General features: G+C 43.8%; 1 protein-coding gene across 1 annotated transcript; it reads right to left on the minus strand.

Moving 5' to 3' along the window:
* Positions 1-14797: 14797 nt before the first annotated feature.
* LOC143855887 (uncharacterized) lies at positions 14798-19352 on the minus strand. The gene is made up of 6 exons (XM_077365942.1): positions 19039-19352; positions 17875-18742; positions 17021-17787; positions 16722-16979; positions 16306-16400; positions 14798-15492 (listed from the first exon to the last, which is right to left on the minus strand). The coding sequence occupies exons 1-6, from the start codon at positions 19350-19352 to the stop codon at positions 14798-14800; spliced, it is 2997 nt and encodes a 998-aa protein (XP_077222057.1).
* Between the last annotated feature and the right edge of the window lie 1611 nt (positions 19353-20963).

A 20963-nucleotide genomic window follows, 5' to 3' on the forward strand; every position in this document is an offset into this window, starting at 1 on the left:
AATGCTAACCTCATGAATTTTCTAGATATACTCAGAATTTCAAAATCTTATACTAAATCATGTTTTTCTAAGAATAATTTTATTTGTAAAATCTTTTCAAAAATTTCCATGCGAAGACCGCTAAAGTTAGGCTAAATACTTACAGTATAAGTACTCCCAAACCTCTACGAACAACTACTCAATTACCTGCATAAAGAATTATATACAAATTAAATAATAACCTAAAATAATTATAACAAGCTATAGCACACTAAGAAGGGTTCAATTTTACAATCCAAAGCCTAAATCAGAGATTCCCTAGAAGTATAATTTTTCTCCCCAAAAATCCTCGAAGGTTATGATTTCCTAACCACTTGATGGAATTGCCCAGGGCCGGACTCGTTGGAAAGCTCACGATGAGATGATTCCAACGAGTCCAACTAATCCACCATAAATCTGTCGGAAAAGATTTCATAGTGAAAATAGGCAAAATTCCCCATTTACAAAACCTTAAATCCTATTCTACAGGTTGATAACTAAAATTTCAATACCACTCACCTCTAACGCCAAAAATCCGTGCTCAACAATTTTCTGGCAAAAATTCCCTTCTCCTTCTCTCCCTCAGACCCTCTCTCTGCAATTATGTAGAAGAGACATGACGTTTCTGTTATAAAAATCTAATCTCATGTAAATGACGAAAATACCCTTTATCATTTGACTATTTTGAAATTTTGAAGAGGGGTATTTGGGGTATTTCAACTTTTAAGGACTCTTTTTGCACTACATGGAGGTGGCCCATGGAAGAAAAGGAGTTGAATGTATCATATCCTTTTACAGGCTCCTCTGTCATATCCGCCTCTTCATCATGATCCTAACCCTTCGATCATTTGTGGTTCTAAAATTGATAGTGTGGTATAGGAACCTCTGCAGATCAGAGGGTTAGTATCTTTCTAAGGAGATGATTTCAGGGAGTGATATTTTCAGCCCCCGGCCACACGTGCAGTACGCATGCGCCCCCCTTTTAACGTGATTTGAGGTAAAAAAAGCCTTAAAGTTGCCCATTGTTTATGTCAAATCACGTTATAAGGGGGCGCATGCATACAGAGGGAGGAGAGGGGATATCATCTCCCATAAATATATGAAATTTTATATGATATTTGCGTAAATCTGGATATATTTGTTGGTGGGCATGTCGTAAAGATAGAATTCTGTAGAGTTGCTTCAAGGCGCGTAATCGCTTTCCTTAAGACAAATTTTGCCCCACCAATTGTGTGCAAAGGGGATCCGCGAATTGCCTCCAAGATACAATGAAGCCTTGTTGTAAGATCCTACAAATGTTTAATGGCGTTGACGGTTTGCACAAGTGGAATCAAACCCAAAACGCCTTTTGAAGAACTTCAAGCCTTAGAGAAATCACTAAAACTGTTTCTGCAGAAAACAATATTTAGTACATTGTTTTGAATAAAACTCAACCTTTTGAAAACAAGAGAATAGGAGATTGAAAGAGAGAAAGAAAATACAACACTGACTGTCCTTGAAAAGACAGATTTCTGTTCTTTTTATAAAGCACTTGATGTCTTTTCAGTGTGAAAAATATCCCTTCAAAACAACCTTTGAATTGGTTTGAATAATGGCCATTTGATCACAATTCTTAGCGATTCAAACGTTTTGGATCATCCACAAGGTGTCCCTTGTGTTTGAAAATCATCCATGACTGCTGGGAAGCAAAAGACACGAAAGAAGTTTGAAAACGGAAATGAAAAATCATTTCAATTTTGCCTCAACGGATAGAATTTCAAACTACCGTGGTCAGCCGGGCTACTGCGATCACCCGCCGATAGGCTTCTTGACTTTTTATTTTTTCCGATCCAAAGAACCGCGGTCGACCGGCCATACCTTTCTGGAAATTGTTTACATTTCCAGTAACCAATCCACAGTCGACCGGCCCAGTTTGAAAAATGTTTTTCTTTTAAAAATAACTTATGAAAAAAGGTTTTCAAAATCATAATTTAACCAATATCATTTTGAAAATCTCTTACAATATTTCTCAAGAGGTATGGTGGGGCCCACCTTGTCGAAGATCCAACCCATTCATTTGGATCGCCCCAATGTAAATAGGTTCGGGCCCAAATATCATCTCCAAAGGATGACACCCCAACCGCCCATTTTGTACATGGAGAATGCATAATAGAAACTCTACACATCAGAGGGTTAGGATCATGTGGAAATGATTTGGTTCTTTGAACATGATGAGCACTGTTAGGCCTAAAAGCGGTAACAGATACGGCAGTGACGTAAGAACTGGGCTTGAGGACCCGAGGAGCCGAAGTGAAGGAGCTGAGTCCTGTACAAGAGCACACGAGGTCAGAAGACCAACCCGGAGTCGTTGCTCCGGACGGGCCCTTCGACACTCAAGTCAATATGAGCAGGAGTGCAGAGCCAATAATTTAGGATTGGTAGCTTAGAAGTTATTACCCTTTACCTCGAGCCTTAAGAGGCCTTTTATAGAGAGACGCCTGGGGTGGTTGGATTACCTACCCCAGGACAGGTGTCGACCCTCCTGTGGGTTTAGGTTTACCTACTCATAGGTAATTACCGAATTGCCCCTGGGCCAACGCTGGATTTGTGGTGGGCCATCCTGGGGCCACATGTCGACAGCTGATTAGCTGCTGTTTTTCATACCCTATCAGTTGCCCCCCAGTTCTCCAAGTCATTGTAGTGATTTGGGGAAGTGTGATGAGTTATATTCCTGAACGGTAGAACGAGCCGATGTTCGGGACGGCTCGATGGAAAACCCGTCCGGCCTGGGGAATCTGTCCGGAAACTCTGTCCGGCTAAGCCGTCTGTCTGGCCTGGGGAATCTATCCGGAAAATCTGTACGACTAAGCCGTATTTCCGGCCTGGGAAAATCTGTTCGAAAATTATGTCCGGCTAGACTGTCTGTCCGGCCAGGGAAATCTGTCCAGCAAAAGCCGTCCGGCTAAGTCGTATGTCCGGCCTGGGAAATCTGTCCGGAAATTATGTCCGGCTAATCCGTCTGTCCGGCCAATCCGTCTGTCCGGCCTGGGAAATCTATCCGGCGAAAGCCGTCTGTTCGGAAACTTGGAGTGAAATCTGTCCGGCCAAGCCTTCTGTCCAGCCTGGGGAATCTGTTTGGCCAAGTCCTGTCCGGCTTGGGCCGGGCAGATTTTTGTCGTCTAGCGAAGGCGTCATATTCTATCCGGCTTTGGCCGGGCAGATTTTTGTCGTCTAGCGAATGCGTCATATTCTGTCCGGCTTGGGCCGGGCAGATTTTTGTCGTTTAGCGAATGCGTCATATTCTGTCCGGCTTGGGCCGGGCAGACTTTTGTCGTTTAGCGAATGCGCCATATTCTGTCCGGCTTGGGCCGGGCAGACTTTTGTCGTTTAGCGAATGCGCCATATTCTGTCCGGCTTGAAACGGGCATATTTTTGTGTATGGTTTGGACCGGACACAATTACTCCGAAGGTATCCCGCGCTCAAGCAGTTTAAATAACCGACCGTTTTCCGACTGTATTGCACGCGCATTTTCCGCCTCGGGATGTGAGCCCTTCATTAATGAGAAACACGTGGCACCATGCAAGGGCCCTCGAAGCACGTGCCTTTCATTAATGCGAACCGCCTTAAGCCAAGGCCTATAAAAGGAGGTTTTCACTTTTCACATTTCACTTATACTCTCTCGCTTTCTCTCCCCTTTTTCTTTTTCTTTCTTGCTCCGCCTGTTCGGCTCTGATAGCTCGGGGTTGTGGTCGTCCGCGAGTTAGGAGCCTTTCTCTTCAGGCCGGTAATCCTTCTTTTAGTGTAGCTATTTGATTTCTTTCAGCGTTCTTTATGTCCAGTAGTGCTTCAAGTTCTGAGTCCGGTTCTAGGTCTGATTCAGGGGAGTTCGGGTCCTCTAGTAGTTCGGCATCTAGCTCATCGGAGAGGACTCGAACTATTCTGACCAGAACTCTTGGCCCCTATATGGCGAGTCCTGAAGTTAGCGTAGAGGTCATAGATAGTGGGGACGAGGTGATTTTGGATTTGAATAGTACTCTGTCCCCGACGGATAGTTACTTCCGAGCAGAGGCGAGCGTTGGTAGTGACGCCGCCGAGGCGTCCACAACATTCCTCCCGGGCCGAGCCGTTGAGGTCATAGCTAGGGCCCGGATGGACGCCAATCCCCAATACAATGTTCAGGCTCTTTACGAGGAGAATATCCTTGATGAGTCCAGGCTGGGGGACATTAGGGATAGGTACTGTATTCCCCAAAGGTTTGGGCTGAGGGCCGCGATAGAGGGAGATAGGACTTGCAACGACAGCTCCGATGTCTGTATATACGACGAGTCGTTAAGGGCTGGGCTCAGGTTCCCTCTGCACCCATTCTTCACCGTGGTCCTTCAATATTACGAGCTGGCTCCGGCTCAGGTCGCGCCGAACTCATGGAGGACGCTGATCGGGTTTATATACCTTGTCCAGGGCCGGCTTCAAAGAAGTTTGTCTGTGCCGTTGTTCCGCATGTGTCGCACCTGAAGAGGCATAAGGACGGGGGTTGGATTTACATTAGCCAGCGCCCTGAGGTGAAAATGATTACCGGCATTCCCTCCTCCATACATCTATGGAAGAACTGGGTTCTTCTACGTCGAGGACGGCGAGCCCACTGAGCCCTGGCCGGTTCCTTTAAAGTGGGACACCCCAGATACACTTGCACTGAGCCGCAAGCCGCTCTTGGAGGGCGAGGATGTGAGAACGTCCACCCTAGTCTGTGAGGAGTTACGCCGGGAGGGCCACATTCACTGTGCGGACTTCTCTAAGGAGGAGGTTTTGGTCGCGCTCGGCATCAGTACAGCGACCCCGGAACCTATGTGGCGAGTCTTGATTTTAAGTCCTCTTTTCTCTTCTTTGTTCCTGACCGGTTTTTTGTTCGTGGTGTTTGAATTTCAGAAATGCAGTCGCAGTCTCAGCTGGAGAAGGTGAGGCAAGGGGCCTTCATCAGGGGCCAAGGCCAGCAGGGCCAAAAAAGGAAAGCCTCCGAGATCTCAAGTCCTGCACCATCTAAGGAAGCACCGCCACCCAAGGGCAAGCCAACAGTGAGGCTCGTCGGCGCATACGGGCGGGGAGCGAGAACACCCAAGCCAGGGGACCATTCTACCAGAGTCCGTCCCACCCCTGCGAGGTCCGGGGACAACCTCTTTCGGCCCAACTGGGCCGTTCAGAAGAGCGACACCGGCCTAGGTGACAGCCATGTTGCTAGGGAGATAATCACCAAAGGCCAACTGAACCAGGATCAGCTCCAGGTTCTTAACGAGCCTCCGAATGTGGCCGACGAGGCCATTTTCTCCTCGCTCTATCAAATCGGTGTGTACTATTACGACTTCTGCGAGAAGAGTCGAAAGTTCTCTTCCGCAATCACCAAGTCTGAGGAGGAGAACGGCAAGTTGGTCCAGGAGGCGGCCGAGCTCAATACGTCCATTAATGAGAGGGACGACGAGATAAAATGACTCAAGTCCGAGAATGTCGCCCAGTTGCAGAAGGCCACCGACGCCCTCGAATCGCAGAGAGGGAGAGCCCGGGAGAGGCAAATAGCGGCCGTGGCAGACGCCGTGCAGAGAAAGGAGGATGAGCTAATTAGCTTGTCCACAGAGTCGTACAAGCTAGGGTTCATGGATTGCCTCGAGCAGGTGAAGGGATCCAACCCGAATGTCGTTCTCACATGCCTTGTTTGCCCTGACCCGCCAGCGGGTCAGGGCGAGGACGGGCAGGATGCCACGGTGGGGGTACCTTCGCATCAGGGTGACCATGGGGTGCCTTGAGCTGCTCATTTTTCCTTTTTGGTAGTTCACTGTATTCATTTTGTAATGGCCCTTGGAGGCCCTACCTTTTGTAATGGCCCGCGGAGGCCCTACTCTTTTATGAAATAGAAGTTGCATTTCGCCGTCCACTATTTCCGCTCATGTTTGCTATTGGCTAATTATTGATTAACTCAACCCTGTGGGCCAGTAATACGTGTAAAACAGTTCGTTTTCGAGCAGAACGCTACTTGGGGCAGGCATCCAAGTTTTTGTTGGCCCGGGTCTTTGTAGAGACGAACCGGGGTGAATCAAGCAGTGAGTACCCACGTTCTGGTGAACTGGGTTTCCGAGATGGTTTGGTTTTTGTGCCCGGGCCCGTTCCCGACAAGGAGTGCGCTCCCGGTCTTTGTGGAGACGAGCTAAGGCGAACCAAGCACTGAGTACCCACGTTCTGGTGAACTGGGTTTCCGAGTGGGTTTGGTTTTTCTGCCCGGGCCCTTTCCCGGTCAGGAGTGCGCTCCCGGTCTTTGTGGAGGCGAGCCAAGGTGAACCAAGCAGCGAGTACCCAAGTTTTAGTGAACTGGGTTTCTGAGATGGTTTGGTTTTTGTGCGCGGGCCCATTCCCGACCAGGAGTGCGCTCCCGGTCTTTGTGGAGACGAGCAGGGGCGAACCAAGCAGCGAGTACCCAAGTTTTAGTAAACTGGGTTTCTGAGATGGTTTGATTTTTGTGCACGGGCCCGTTCCCGACCAGGAGTGCGCTCCCGGTCTTTGTGGAGACGAGCTGGGGCGAACCAAGCAGTGAGTACCCAAGTTTTAGTGAACTGGGTTTCTGAGATGGTTTGGTTTTTGTGCGCGGGCCCGTTCCCGACCAGGAGTGCGCTCCCGGTCTTTGTGGAGACAAGCCGGGGCGAACTAAGCAGCGAGTATCCAAGTTTTAGTGAACTGGGTTTCTAAGATGGTTTGGTTTTTCTGCGCGGGTCCGTTCTCGACCAGGAGTGCGCTCCCGGTCATTGTGGAGACGAGCCTAGGCGAACCAAGCAGCGAGTACCCAAGTTTTAGTGAACTGGATTTCTGAGATGGTTTGGTTTTTGTACGCGGGCCCGTTCCCGACCAGGAATACGCTCCCGGTCTTTGTGGAGACGAGCCAAGGCGAACCAAGCAGCGGTATGATCTGAGGAACTCGGAACTTTACAAAGAAGTAGTGGCCTTTTTTCATTATCCACACAAGCGTAACTACAATGGCATCCGCTGGAGACAAGTCGGGTGGCAGGCTATTAATAGTATTTTCTGAGGTCTTCGGCGGGTTCAGTCACTTGGGCTTCGTCTCTCAGATCAAGTAGCTCAATTGGCAACGATTCCGATGCATTTTTGCCTTTGAGCGCCATGGCATAGCACTACCTGGACTGTGGTTGATCTCCTTTGACCTCACCCACGCCGTTTGGTGTTATAAACTTCATCTTCTGGTGATATGCTGAGGCTACGGCGGGGATGAGGTTCTGGTCGGGTCGTCCCAAGATAGCGTTGTAGACCGAGGTGGCTCTCACTACCAAGAAGTTGACTATCGCGAAGGCTTGACAGGGCGGCTCCCCGACGAGGACTGGGAGTTCAATCTGCCCTTCTACTTTCACGATCTCTCCCGAGAAACCGAACAGGTCTGAGTTTACTGGCCTCAACCGGTCGTCTCCTATCATCATTTGCTTAAAAGCATGATAGTATAGGATATCGGCTGAACTTTCGTTGTCGACAAGGATTTTCTTCAGCTCCCAGTTTGCGACGAGCATGGTTATGACCAGTGCATCGTCGTGAGGTAGTATCAAGTTGTCGAGATCTGCATCTAAAAAGGCGATTTCGTTCTCCGTCTACATCTTTTTCCCGCACGTGCTCACGGCATTGACTCGGCGTGCGTAGGCTTTTCGAGCGGCGGATGATGTGCCCCCAGCGGCCGGTCAGCCCATAATCGTGTTGATGACCCCCTTTGGCTGGGATCAACGCGCCTCTGGTCGCGGACTGGAAGGCGGGGGAGATTGATCCCGCGCAGGGGGTGGCTGTGACCGTCGAGGGCTCTGGCCCTGGAGACTCTTCTCCCTGCGCTCTCTTCTGTGGCCGTCATCTTTGACATACTTTTTCAAGAATCCCCGACCAATCAGCAGCTCGATTTCTTCCTTGAGATGCCAGCACTCGTCTGTGTCGTGCCCGTGGTCCCTGTGGAACCGACAATACTTCGACTGATCTCTCTTATTTCCCTTGGAGATCATTCTGGTCGGCCACCTTACGAATTCTTCTCCTTTGATTGCAGCCAGTATGTGTCTCCAGGAGATGTTGAGAGGGGTAAAGATTTCTTCCCTCCTCTAGGGGGACCTCTCTCTTCTGGGGGCCTTATCATCCCTACGCTGCTTGATAGGGTTCTTTTCTTCGGAGGTTCTCCTCCGGTTTGAGTCTAAGGCCACTAGAGTCTCCTCCACGGATATATATTCCTCGGCCCCTGCCATTAGATCCGCCAGTGAGTGCGGGTTCTGGCGAGCAACTGATCGGCGGAAATTGTTGGATTTGGCACCTGCAAGGAGAGCATTCATGGCTACTGATGGATCCAAATTCGACACTTGGAGAGCCTCTCTGTTGAAGCGGCTGCCGAATGTTTTCAAAGGTTCATTATCATCCTGCCGCAAGGCCATCAAGGATGCTGTTGTTTTCCTTGGCCTCCGACTGCTCATAAAATTGCGGACCAGGTCGTCCCCAAAGTCCTCAAAGTTGCTAATGGAGTTCGGCTTGATCCTCGAGTACCAGTCCCGGGCTGCACCCGTCAGTGTGGTCGGGAATGCTCTGCAGAGGAATCCGTCAGAGGCACCGTGGAGGAGCATCATAGTCATGAACGTCTCCAGGTGGTCCACAGGGTCGGTGGTTCCATTATATTGCGGAACCGTCGGCATTTTGAACCCTCTGAGTGCTGGCGCGTTCCTAACATTATCAGTGAACGGAGGTTTACTTGAGTACGTCTTTACAGTGGGCCGGCCTTGATCCTTTGCCAGCTCTTCTATACGGTGGTCTATCTCTTCTATCCTCCGTAACATTGGGTCAGCCTTCCGGTCTGCTCAGTCCAACGACTCATTTTTCTCCACCGATGGGCTCGCAGCAGAGCCGGACTGACTTTCCGGACTCCTTCGATGAGGCAGGAATTTTTCCTGCGGTGCGCGGTCTTCCTGGGCTCGGTGCCTTCGCGCGAAGCGGGACCGTGACCTCTGACGGTGGTGGGGCTCTGTATGGGCATGCCTAGTTCTGGAGTGATGGACTTGCCTTGTGGAGTGGTGGGTCCGGTCTCCACTGGGGCGCGCTGGCTCTCCCCTGTGGGCATTCGACCTTTCCTGTACAGGTCGTGGAGCTTCTGGGGGATGTTGGGGAGGCGCTTGGATCAGGTGTTGGTACTGACCGACAAGAGCCGTCATTTGTTGAAAGATAGCTTGAACTTGATCCGGAGTGGGCGTGGGATTGAGGTGTTCCGAATGAGAGGGGCTCTGCTCTGCTGTAGCAGAGGGAGCCACCACCTGCGAGGCGATTCGCTCGCTCCGGGTCCTGCGGGGTATTACGGCTAGGGTAGTTCGTGCAGTTGGTACCCAAGCACTCTTTCGCCCTGCCATTTTGTATAGGGGATTCGAACACCTTTTAGTTCGGGGTCCCACGGATGGCGCCAATCTGTTAGGCCTAACATCGGTAACAGATACGGCAGTGACGTAAGAGCTGGGCTTGAGGACCAGAGGAGTCAAAGTGAAGAAGCTGAGTCCTGCACAAGAGCACACGAGGTCAAAAGACCAACCCGGAGTCGTTGCTCCGGACGGGCCCTTCGACACTCAAGTCAGTATGAGCAGGAGTGCAGAGCCAATAATTTAGGATTGGTAGCTTAGAAGTTATTACCCTTTACCTCGAGCCTTAAGAGGCCTTTTATAGAGAGAGGCCTGGGGTGGTTGGATTACCTACCCCAGGACAGGTGTCGACCCTCCTGTGGGTTTAGGTTTACCTACTCATAGGTAATTACCGGATTGCCCCTGGGCCGACGCTGGATTTGTGGTGGGCCATCCTGGGGCCACGTATCGACAGGTGATTAGCTGCTGTTTTTCATACCCCATCAAGCACTATCATAATTTTTGAAAAATAATGGTATCTATGGGTGGACATCGTATAAAAATTAAGTCCCCATTCGTTTTAGACATCGTATAAAAATTAAGGTCACATTCGGTTGAGAACCGGTTGGGTCTAAAACCGAATATTGGGCTCATTTTGAGCCATTGGAGCCCAATAATCAGTTAGGCGTAAATGTTATTTTCAATTCAATAATAAGTTTTGGATTCGAATTCCAATAATCAGGGAGAGCTCCCCCTTTTCCGTTTGACTCTTTGGTCTTAAGAATTTGTTAAAATCCGAAACTTAGGCCATCTTCATTTTAGAGTATAAACCGATTGAGTCCAAAGCCTATTACCAGACATAAAATTAAAGACATAAAATTAAACGTAATTTTCAGTCCAATAATAAGTTTTGGACTCTCAATCGGTTGTCATAATCTAAAATAAACATGGCCTAAATGTTATTTTGAGTCCGACAATCATTTTTGGATGCAAAATCGATTCTCAAAATCCAAAATGAACCGGCCTAAATCCATAGTTTGGATCTTCAAATATCGTACACATGAATACCATAAAAAGGCTATTGATATCCACACTACCATATTTTGATAATAGGGCAAACTCACCTTGTTTTACACTTTTTAACTAGAGACTGAGAGCTGACTTAGGATTTGTAATAGCCTTTGACAGCCGGTTATGTAAAACAGGATCGGTTTCCTTTAACGAACCCTTGTTTTACACTTTTACATGATTTCGCTCCATTAGTCGGGTATCACTGCCCTTCCAAAAATTCTAAAAGTAAAGTGATATGTTTGCTTTTTTTTTACTTGGGAGAGCTCCCTCTAGTAGGGATGTCCACTGATCTAGTTCAGATTGGATCCATCTATATCTTAGTCATGATCCATTCAAATCTCTTATCTGTCAGATCGGATTTGGAGTGTCCTTCGGATCATACTTCCTATGTCTTGGTCATAGTCCATTTCAAATTGGATTGTCCATCGGAATGCCCTAGTAGGTAATACTTATTTTTTGCATAGATAAAATTCTTAGAAAAGGGCGAGCGCAAACTTGACTAGTAGCTGAGAGGTTGAGCCTCAACGACGATGAGAAGAGGGTTTCTCATACTTGAGAGAGATGAATGAAATAAATTATAAAAATACGAATTGTTCTAAAAGATGCATATGCCGTATTTTTACTAAAATACTCCTAAAATAATACTTAAATTTATAAATAAATAGAGGGTATTTTCATAAAATAGTATAAGAAAATCGGATTTAGGATTGTCCCCGGGGTTTTGTTGGTTGTTCGATCCGATCGGTAATGATATCGGATCCTACGATAAGGTGTCAAAATGAGTCCTTGGATCCTAGGGTGCAACTCGGGTCGAATTGAGTCGGGTTGAAGCAAACCTGAGCCCGACTTGACCCAACTCTCAACCCAATGGAGGCTAACCCGACCCAACCTGAAAAATAAATATCTCAACCCGAACCTGACATGACTTCCAAATTTGGGTAGGGATGTAGTGTTGACATGTTGACACAGTTATGTTGATATCTTACTAGTAATCATGCTTTGAAGTGGTGATTGCATCTCTTTCCCTTTTAGGTTCTGGATTTTTGCTTATTAGTCCCCACATGGCAAAATAATTGCTTAATAGTCCCTAAGAAAAGCATATTTTCCAAACAGTCCTATTGTTGAAAAATAATTGCTAAAAGGTCCCTAAAACTAACATACGTCAATTTTCTCCATTTAAAATTTTAAAATGGCAGTTTTACCCCCAACTCCTTTAACCGTTTTTCGCTTATTTTATTTTCCTTCCAATATTTTTGGAAATAAATTAGGAAATAGGTGAAAATAGTATCTATTCCAACACTTTTGACAAAAATCTTGTAAAATCCTACAAAGTTTGTTAACGTTTTAGCGAATTGTGACTTTACCTTCGGTTGACGTTATCCCTCTAAATTAATCAGACATAATTCCCCTCTTAAATCATTGAAGAAAAAAAAATTCCTAAGAAATAACTCCCTAATTTTTAATCATAAATATTTTTCTTGCAATCCAACCCCGATAGGAATTATTTGGAAAAGTTTGAAAGGGAAAAATACTCCTAAAATTTCTCACCTTATTTACGCATGAAGAAAAAAAGATAACTCCAGGTCTCCAGCCGACCCTTATCTTTTTAGTGGGGTTTTCAATTTAATATGAAATTCTTCTAAATTAATTTTTTGTTGAAGGTTTTTTGTCGAAAATTTTGGAAGAGATCGTATTTTCACCTATTTCCTAATTTATTTTCGAAAATGTTGGAATGGAAATCAAAATAGGCTAATACTGTAACGCCCCGGATTTTTGGAAATACCAACTCGGTGCGTAGAAGAATATTACATCATCTTTCTCAAAAACTTTCATTATTCCCAAGATCTCAAATTCAACAACTACGTTTAGAGGGTTTACAGAAATTAGGTCTAACTTATTACATCTTAATTCAATACATAGTTGATACATATTTAAAACATATTTGTCCTTTAGAACAGTTCTGGATTCAACTCTAGCATTCCTCATCTTTCATCTATACTTCACCTGGGGGTTGGAACAATAAAACAAGAAAAAGAAAGGGGTGAGCTCAAATAGCCCAGTAGGGTATAAACAATAAGTGATGTAGAATTGTCAAGCTCATAAGAACATGATATTTTGCAGATATGACGTCTCACATTATAAACATGGAAAGAAAGAATAAGCACAACATACTTTCCAAACGTATAGAGAAAACTTACAGAACTTGATATCAAGAATTATATATATATAATTATATATATATACTTTATTAAGCATAGATGCTTTCATTCATAGTCATATCTCGGCCCATTCATAGCCATACTTCGGCTCATAATCCTCTAGATTTACACTCTCTAGAGTCGTCTTTACCCACGTGCACATGGAGGACTATAACGCGTCCACCCGTCATCATATCATAACTCAGTCCATATTCAGAATTAGGGTATCACAAGATAAACTCTAAACATAAACATATCTCACGGAAACAAGTTTCGAGGATACAAAATAGAATTATAGCTTTATCAGTAAAATCATTTATCTGAAAGGAATGGGGTCTGAAAGAAAGGATCCCCTTTGGATTCTCATCAGTTGTGGATCTTAGAAGGATAAAAACTCTTATAGCAATTGCGTATAAAGAGAATCAAAGAATATGAAATATTCACATCCAGTATATCAAAAGAGAATCAATGGAGAAAACTCTTACATATAGCAAAAGAGAATCAATGGAAGAAAATCCTTACATATAGCAAAAGAGAATCAATGGAAGAAAACCCTTACATATAACTTTTCGGTCACAGGTGTTTTGAGCTTACACCTTGGAGTGGATAACCTGTAAATATATTCTAATTTTATCAATTTCATGTTTTAAGGCAGTGTCTTTTCTGTCCAGGTAATGTCCATCTATGTCCAAAATAATATTCCCTGTGTTCAGTGTTCTTTCTATTAAATTTTTAAGATCATGGGGCCCAGCATGCACTATTCATATGGACCCCACATGTTACTATTCATGTGGACCCCACAGGTTACTATGCTCAGCAGTTCATCATTCTTTGATTTAGTTTATTTCTTGGCTACTATGCTCAGCAGTTCGCCTTTCTTTGATTAAAGTTTACTTTATGATTACTATGCTAGCATTTCACCGTTCAAATAAGATGGGCTACTATGCTCAGCAGTTCGCCTTTCTTTGATTAAAGTTTACTTTACGGTTACTATGCTAGCATTTCACCGTTCAAATAAGATGATAAAACTTGCATAATCTATAGCGAGTTATCGCTTCTTATGCATGCTTTATCCTAATATTTACATAGGTGGTAGAACCAACCATATTACCCATAATAAATACTTTAACTATCTATATGAAAGACTTACTTTGGTAGTGATGAAGTGGATTTCCTTTTCCTTCTCCTCTCTCTCTTTTTCCCTCTCTCTCTTACTCTTTCTTCTCTCTCGTTCTCTTTTCTCTCTCTCTTTTTTTTTTCTTCTTCTTCTTCTCTTCCTCTATTTATAGGTATTTTTTTTCAACTACAGTCTTAAATTCACAACTACTCTCTTAAATGCTTTTACAAAAATATAGGAATAGTAAAGGTATAAATAAATGAATAGTAAAGGCTGCTTGAATAGTAACAGGATGATTAATATTATTTAATTATTATTTTCGTCGGTGAAGCGCAACTACTCATTAATGATAGTGGTTGTGGAGTGACCCGCTTAAACCAATGAGTTAATGAAAGTGGTTGCGGTGTGTCTTTCTGGTAGTGGTTCCCACTAGTGATGGGTCCCGCTGGCGTTGGGTCCCGCTATTTGTGGGTCCTGCTTGTTGTGGGTCCCACTGGTGGTAGGACCCGCTTGTGTGGGGCCCGCTGATGTGGGACCCACTGTTGGTGGGACCCGCTTGTGAATAGTACTCGGTGGGTCCTACTGTGAATAGTAATTTTGAATAGTTTATCTCAATAGTGAACTTGCATAGTATTTCTGCATAGTAATCTTACGTAGTATTTCTGCATAGTAATCTTGCCTAGTGACTATTGTGAATAGTAATTATGAATAGTGACTATTGGTAATTTTTAATATGTGTAAGTATCTACTCATTTTTAGTTGACATCTGGGGCGGTGGTTTAGTGGTAGGAAGTCGTTCAATCCTCGCTCAGCGTTGGGTTCGAATCGCGTACGCCCCATTATGCCAGATGTCCTCATGCCCGATTAACTCGGGGAAAAATGAGTAATGGCCGATGATTACCCACCTATGAGGCCATTTTTATTTATTTGTATATATATATATATATATATATATATATTTTTTTTTTACCGGTTATTACATTCTACCCCCCTTAAAAAAAATTTCGTCCTCGAAATTTTCCATACTTTAAGAAGTAAATAGATGAGGATACTTTTGTTTCATCTCCTCCTCTGGTTCCCATGTTGCTTCCTCGGTGGCTTGGCTCCTCCACAGAATCTTCACCAGTGATATTCTTTTTGTCCGAAGAATTTGTTCCTTTCGATCAAGGATTTGTACTAGTTGCTCTTCATAAGACAAATCTTGTTCCAACTGCATTGGTTCTGTTTGCAGTACATGTGATGGGTCCGCCAAGTATTTCCTTAAAAGTGAGACGTGAAACACATTGTGAACATGTGACAAGGCTGGTGGCAAAGCTACACGGTATACTACTGGTCCAATTCGTTCAAGTATTTCATATGGTCCAATATATCTGGGACTGAGCTTCCCTTTCTTTCTGAACCTTATCACACCCTTCCAAGGTGATACTTTTAAGAATACACGGTCACCCACTGCAAACTCCAGGTCTCGACGACGATGATCGGCGTAGCTCTTCTGTCTGCTTTGAGCCGTCCTCATATGTTGTTGGATCATACGTACTTTGTCAGTAGTTTCTTGTACTAACTCTGGGCCTAGAAGTTTTCTTTCTCCGACCTCATCCCAACACGTCGGTGTTCTACACTTCTTACCATAGAGAGCTTCATAGGGTGCACTCTCTATACTAGAGTGATAACTGTTATTATAAGAAAATTCAACCAATGGTAAGTGTTGGTCCCAATTACCTTGGAAGTCTATTATGCAAGCTCTAAGCATATCCTCCAGTGTCTGAATTGTCCGTTCGGATTGACCTTCTGTTTGAGGATGAAAGGCAATGCTAAAGTTCAACTTTGTCCCCCAATGTTTTTGTATACTCCTCCAAAAATTAGATGTGAAGCGCGGGTCACGATCAGACACAATGGATGCTGGTATGCCGTGTAACCTGACTACTTCTTTGATGTAGAGTTTCGCCAATTGATCTAAGGAAAAAATTTCTCGTATTGGGATAAAATGAGCTACCTTCGTCAGTCAATCAATGATGACCCATATTGCGTCATTTCCTTTCGTAGTCCTCGGTAGTCCCGTTACGAAATCCATTGCTATCATATCCCACTTCCATATAGGCACCTCTAGTGGTTGTAAGGCTCCCTTTGGTAGCTGTCGTTCTGCTTTAACTTGTTGGCAAACCAAGCATGTAAACACATACTCAGCAATCTCTCTCTTCATATTATTCCACCAATAATGAGTTCGAAGATCTCGATACATCTTTGTACTCCCTGGGTGTATGGAGAATGCCGAATTATGTGCCTCAGTTAGCAACTTCCTTCTTAATTCTGGATCGGAGGGCACACACAGTCTTGTGTTGAATCTTAAGATGTCATCTTTATCAACATTGAATTCGGAAAGTTTGCCTTTCCGAACTGCTTCGATCTTTCCTTGTAATTCAGGATCGTCGACTTGAGTGGCCTTGATTTTCTCCAATAGTGATGGTTGAGCAACCATCTGTGCTATGTAGCCCTTGGTTCGCGGTTCTACTATTTCCATATCCAGTTTTCTCAGATCTTGGAGTAAATGCTTTTGAGTGGTTAGCATTCTTGCCAAGGTTCCGGAAGTTTTTCTACTCAATGCATCTGCCACTACATTCGCCTTTCCAGGATGATAATGAATGGTGCAGTCATAATCCTTTAGTAACTCTAGCCACCTTCTTTGTCTCATATTCAGCTTCTTCTGGGAAAATATGTATTTGAGACTCTTGTGATCAGTATAAATTTCACACTTTTCCCCGTAGAGATAATGTCGCCAGATCTTCAGTGCAAAGATTACTTCCGCCAATTCCATATCATGCGTGGGGTAGTTTTGCTCGTGGTATTTTAGTTGGCGTGATGCATAAGCTATAACTTTATCATTTTGCATTAATACGCAGCCGAGCCCTTCCTTTGATGCGTCACTGTAGATCACAAATCATCCGGTTGGTGTTGGTAATGCTAGCACAGGTGCGCTGACGAGTCTCTTCTTTAACGTTTGGAAGCTTTCCTCGCATTCTTTGGTCCAGATAAACTTCACACCTTTCCGAGTTAATTTCGTTAATGGATTTGCTAATCGAGCGAAGTTTTCCACGAACCTTCTATAATAGCCGGCAAGTCCCAAGAAACTCTGAATTTTTGTTGCTGTCGTGGGTCTTTGCCATTCTTCAACGGCTTTAGTCTTCGCTGGATCCACAGAAATTCCTTCTCGGGTGCTGTGTGACCCAAGAACGCCACTTGCTGCAACCAGAATTCACATTTACTGAATTTGGCATACAGCTTCTTCTGTCGAAGTGTTTGTAAAACAATCTTCAGATGTTCCTCATGTTTTTCGCGACTCTTAGAATAGACAAGAATGTCGTCGATAAACACCACGACAAACTTGTCAAGATAGTCGTGAAATACTCTGTTCATTAGATCCATGAATACGGCTGGGGCATTCGTTAGTCCGAATGGCATGACAATGAACTCATAATGTCCGTATCGCGTGCGGAACGCCGTCTTTGGAACGTCTTCCTTCTTTACTTTCAGTTGGTGGTAACCAGATCTGAGATCGATCTTGGAGAAGTACATGGCACCTTGAAGTTGGTCGAACAAGTCGTCGATTCTGGGCAACGGGTACTTGTTCTTTATTGTGACATTGTTCAGTTCTCGATAATCAATGCACAACCTCATTGATCCATCCTTCTTCTTTACGAACAGGACGGGAGCTCCCCAGGGTGATACACTGGGCCGGATGAATCCTTTGTCTAATAGTTCTTGCAGTTGCTTCTTTAGTTCCTCCAATTCTATCGGCGCCGTTCGATATGGTCTTTTGGATATTGGATTTGCTCCCGGTACTAGCTCGATAGAGAACTCCAGTTCTCGATTCGGTGGGGCTCCTGGTAGATCGTCAGGGAATACATCCACGTACTTTTGCACAATAGGCACGTCCTCCAATTTCATCTTCTTTTTACTCGTGTCCACAACTTGAACTTGAGCGAGATATCCTTCCCAGCCCTGTTTTAATAATCGTCTTGCCTGCAACGATGATATTAGTGCTGGAGTTTTGTTTCTGTCAAGGCTTTTATATACAAGTTAGGGTTGATCAGGAATAGTAAACCTGACTTCTTTCCTGTAACAGTCTATGTTGGCATGGTTTAAAGTCAACCAATCCATTCCTAATATAACATCGAATTCTAAAATAGGTAAGGAGATAAGATCTACCAATAAGTTTCTACCATAAATATCAACAGAGCATGCTCGATAAACTCCTGATGTAACTAGAGAATTTTCACCAGGCGTTTTAACAGAAAGTTCAAGATCTAACTTCTGAAGTGGTATGCTCAAATGCTTGGCAAACTTTGGTGAAACGAAAGAATGCGTAGAGCCAGAATCAAATAATATATGTGCATTCTTCGAACTTACATACAAAGTACCTTTCACCACATCATTCGTTGCCTCCACTTCAGCAGTTGTGATAGCAAAAGTACGGGCCCGTCCTCTTGGCTGTTGTTGTTGTTGTCGACCTCCTCTTACTGCTCTAGGCTTGGTGCATTGATTTGAATAGTGTCCCATTTCGTTACAATTGAAACACTTGATGTCTGGGTGAGCATTCAGAATCTGCTTGAGGGTTGGCTGACTGTTCCGAGTCAAAGTTGGATTTTGTTCCCATTTTGGGACCGTCTTGCAGTCCTTTGCCACATGTCCTTCCATTCCGCATTGGAAGCATTTTCGTGTCCCCACGTAACAGACACCCCCATGTCTCTTTCCACATTTTGAGCAATGTTGCTGGTCTCCTGCTTCCTTGACATTAGGTCTCTTTGTTCTAGATCCTCCTGGTTGGCTTTCATTCGTTCTCTTTACGCCGGTCAACTTATTTTTGGACTGCTGAAAGTCCAAATGTTCAATTTCCACTTTCGAAGCACATCTCACCATGGCTTCGTAGCTTTGAAAATCTAAAGCTGCTAATGCTCGCCTGACACTAGGCTTTAATCTGTATTAGAATTTGTCCACCTTACTTTGAACGTCAGTCACTAGGTGGGTTGCATATCGAGCCAGTCTTGTGAATATTGCTTCATATTGGGAGACTGTCTCTCCCTCTTCTTGCTTTAATGAAATAAATTCTTTCACTAGCTGAGCTTTTAGTGGTTGTGGGAAGTATTTTTCGAGGAAGATTCTTTTGAATTCATTCCAACACATTGCGTTCATTTCTTCTTCGGTTTTTGTATTTCGGACTAAATTCCACCACTGATCCGCGTCACCGTCCAATCTATACGTCGCCAATCTTACACGTGTTGGCTGGTGCAGTCAATCACTGAAAAGATCTTTTCGATGGAGTGAATCCATCTTTCAGCTTCTAAGGGATCTGTAGTTCCCAAGTAAGCAGCAGGACGTTGCCTTATAAACTGTTCCAGTATAGCTCCTTCGTTTTGAAGTGGAGCAGATGAGGCTCGTTGTTGGTTCATGTTTGCTGTCATTGCTTGGGCCAGCTGTGCCAATGCAGTGTCAATGGCATCATTTCCTGCGTTGTTGTTTCTAGCGTTGGCTGTAGGTTGTTCGTTTCTTGCTTGCCTTTCTCTGCGTGGCCTGCCACGTCCCCTCATTGCCTCAGCCTCGATTGCAAAAAATCTGTTCCTGATTCTCCGCCATCTTCATATCATAGTATCACATTAGTAATCTAAATTATAACTCATATTTAAAAGCATTTATATACAAAAGTATCACAGAAGTCATAAATAGCACATAAGTTTTATATTAACCAACGACTAGCGGTATAGTTAACATATTCTAACTTAACATTTAGATAGGGTAAATTCTAATCCTATCTTTTTGAATCCTAATTTCCAAAATCGACTAAACTTCGCTTTGATACCGAATGTAACGCCCCGGATTTTTGGAAATACCAACTCTGTGCGTAGAAGAATATTACATCATCTTTCTCAAAAACTTTCATTATTCCCAAGATCTCAAATACAACAACTACGTTTAGAGGGTTTACAGAAATTAGGTCTAACTTATTACATCTTAATTCAAGACATAGTTGATACATATTTAAAACATATTTGTCCTTTAGAACAGTTCTGGATTCAACTCTAGCATTCCTCATCTTTCATCTATACTTCACCTGGGGGTTGGAACAATAAAACAAGAAAAAGAAAGGGGTGAGCTCAAATAGCCCAGTAAGGTATAAACAACAAGTGATGTAGAATTGTCAAGCTCATAAGAACATGATATTTTGCAGATAGGACGTCTCACATTATAAACATGGAAAGAAAGAATAAGCACAACATACTTTCCAAACGTATAGAGAAAACTTACAGAACTTGATATCAAGAATTATATATATATATAATTATATATATAGACTTCATTAAGCATAGATGCTTTCATTCATAGCCATTTCTCGGCCCATTCATACCCATACTTCGACTCATAATCCTCTAGATTTACACTCTCTAGAGTCGTCTTTACCCACGTGCACATGGAGGACTATAACGCGTCCACCCGTCATCATATCATAACTCAGTCCATATTCAGAATTAAGGTATCACAAGATAAACTCTAAACATAAACATATCTCACAGAAACAAGTTTCGAGGATACAAAATAGAATTATAGCTTTATCAGTAAAATCATTTATCTGAAAGGAATGGGGTCTGAAAGAAAGGATCCCCTTGGATTCTCATCAGTTGTGGATCTTAAAAGGATAGAAACTCTTATAGCAATTGCATATAAAGAGAATCAAAGAATATGAAATATTCACATCCAGTATATCAAAAGAGAATCAATGGAGAAAACTCTTACATATAGCAAAAGAGAATCAATGGAAGAAAACCCTTACATATAGCAAAAGAGAATCAATGGAAGAAAACCCTTACATATAGCAAAAGAGAATCAATGGAAGAAAACCCTTACATATAACTTTCCGGTCACAGGTTTGTTTGAGCTTACACCTTGGAGTGGATAACCTGTAAATATATTCTAATTTTATCAATTTCATGTTTTAAGGCAGTGTTCTTTCTGTCCAGGTAATGTCCATCTATGTCCAAAATAATGTTCCCTGTGTTCAGTGTTCTTTCTATTAAATTTTTAAGATCATGGGGCCCAGCATGCACTATTCATATGGACCCCACATGTTACTATTCTTGTGGACCCTACATGTTACTATGCTCAGCAGTTCATCATTCTTTGATTTAGTTTATTTCTTTGCTACA

This window comes from Tasmannia lanceolata, unplaced genomic scaffold (assembly GCF_043159265.1).
Source record: "Tasmannia lanceolata isolate RefF3 unplaced genomic scaffold, GAP_Taslan_0.1 ptg000023l, whole genome shotgun sequence".
NCBI classification, from domain to species: domain Eukaryota; kingdom Viridiplantae; phylum Streptophyta; class Magnoliopsida; order Canellales; family Winteraceae; genus Tasmannia; species Tasmannia lanceolata.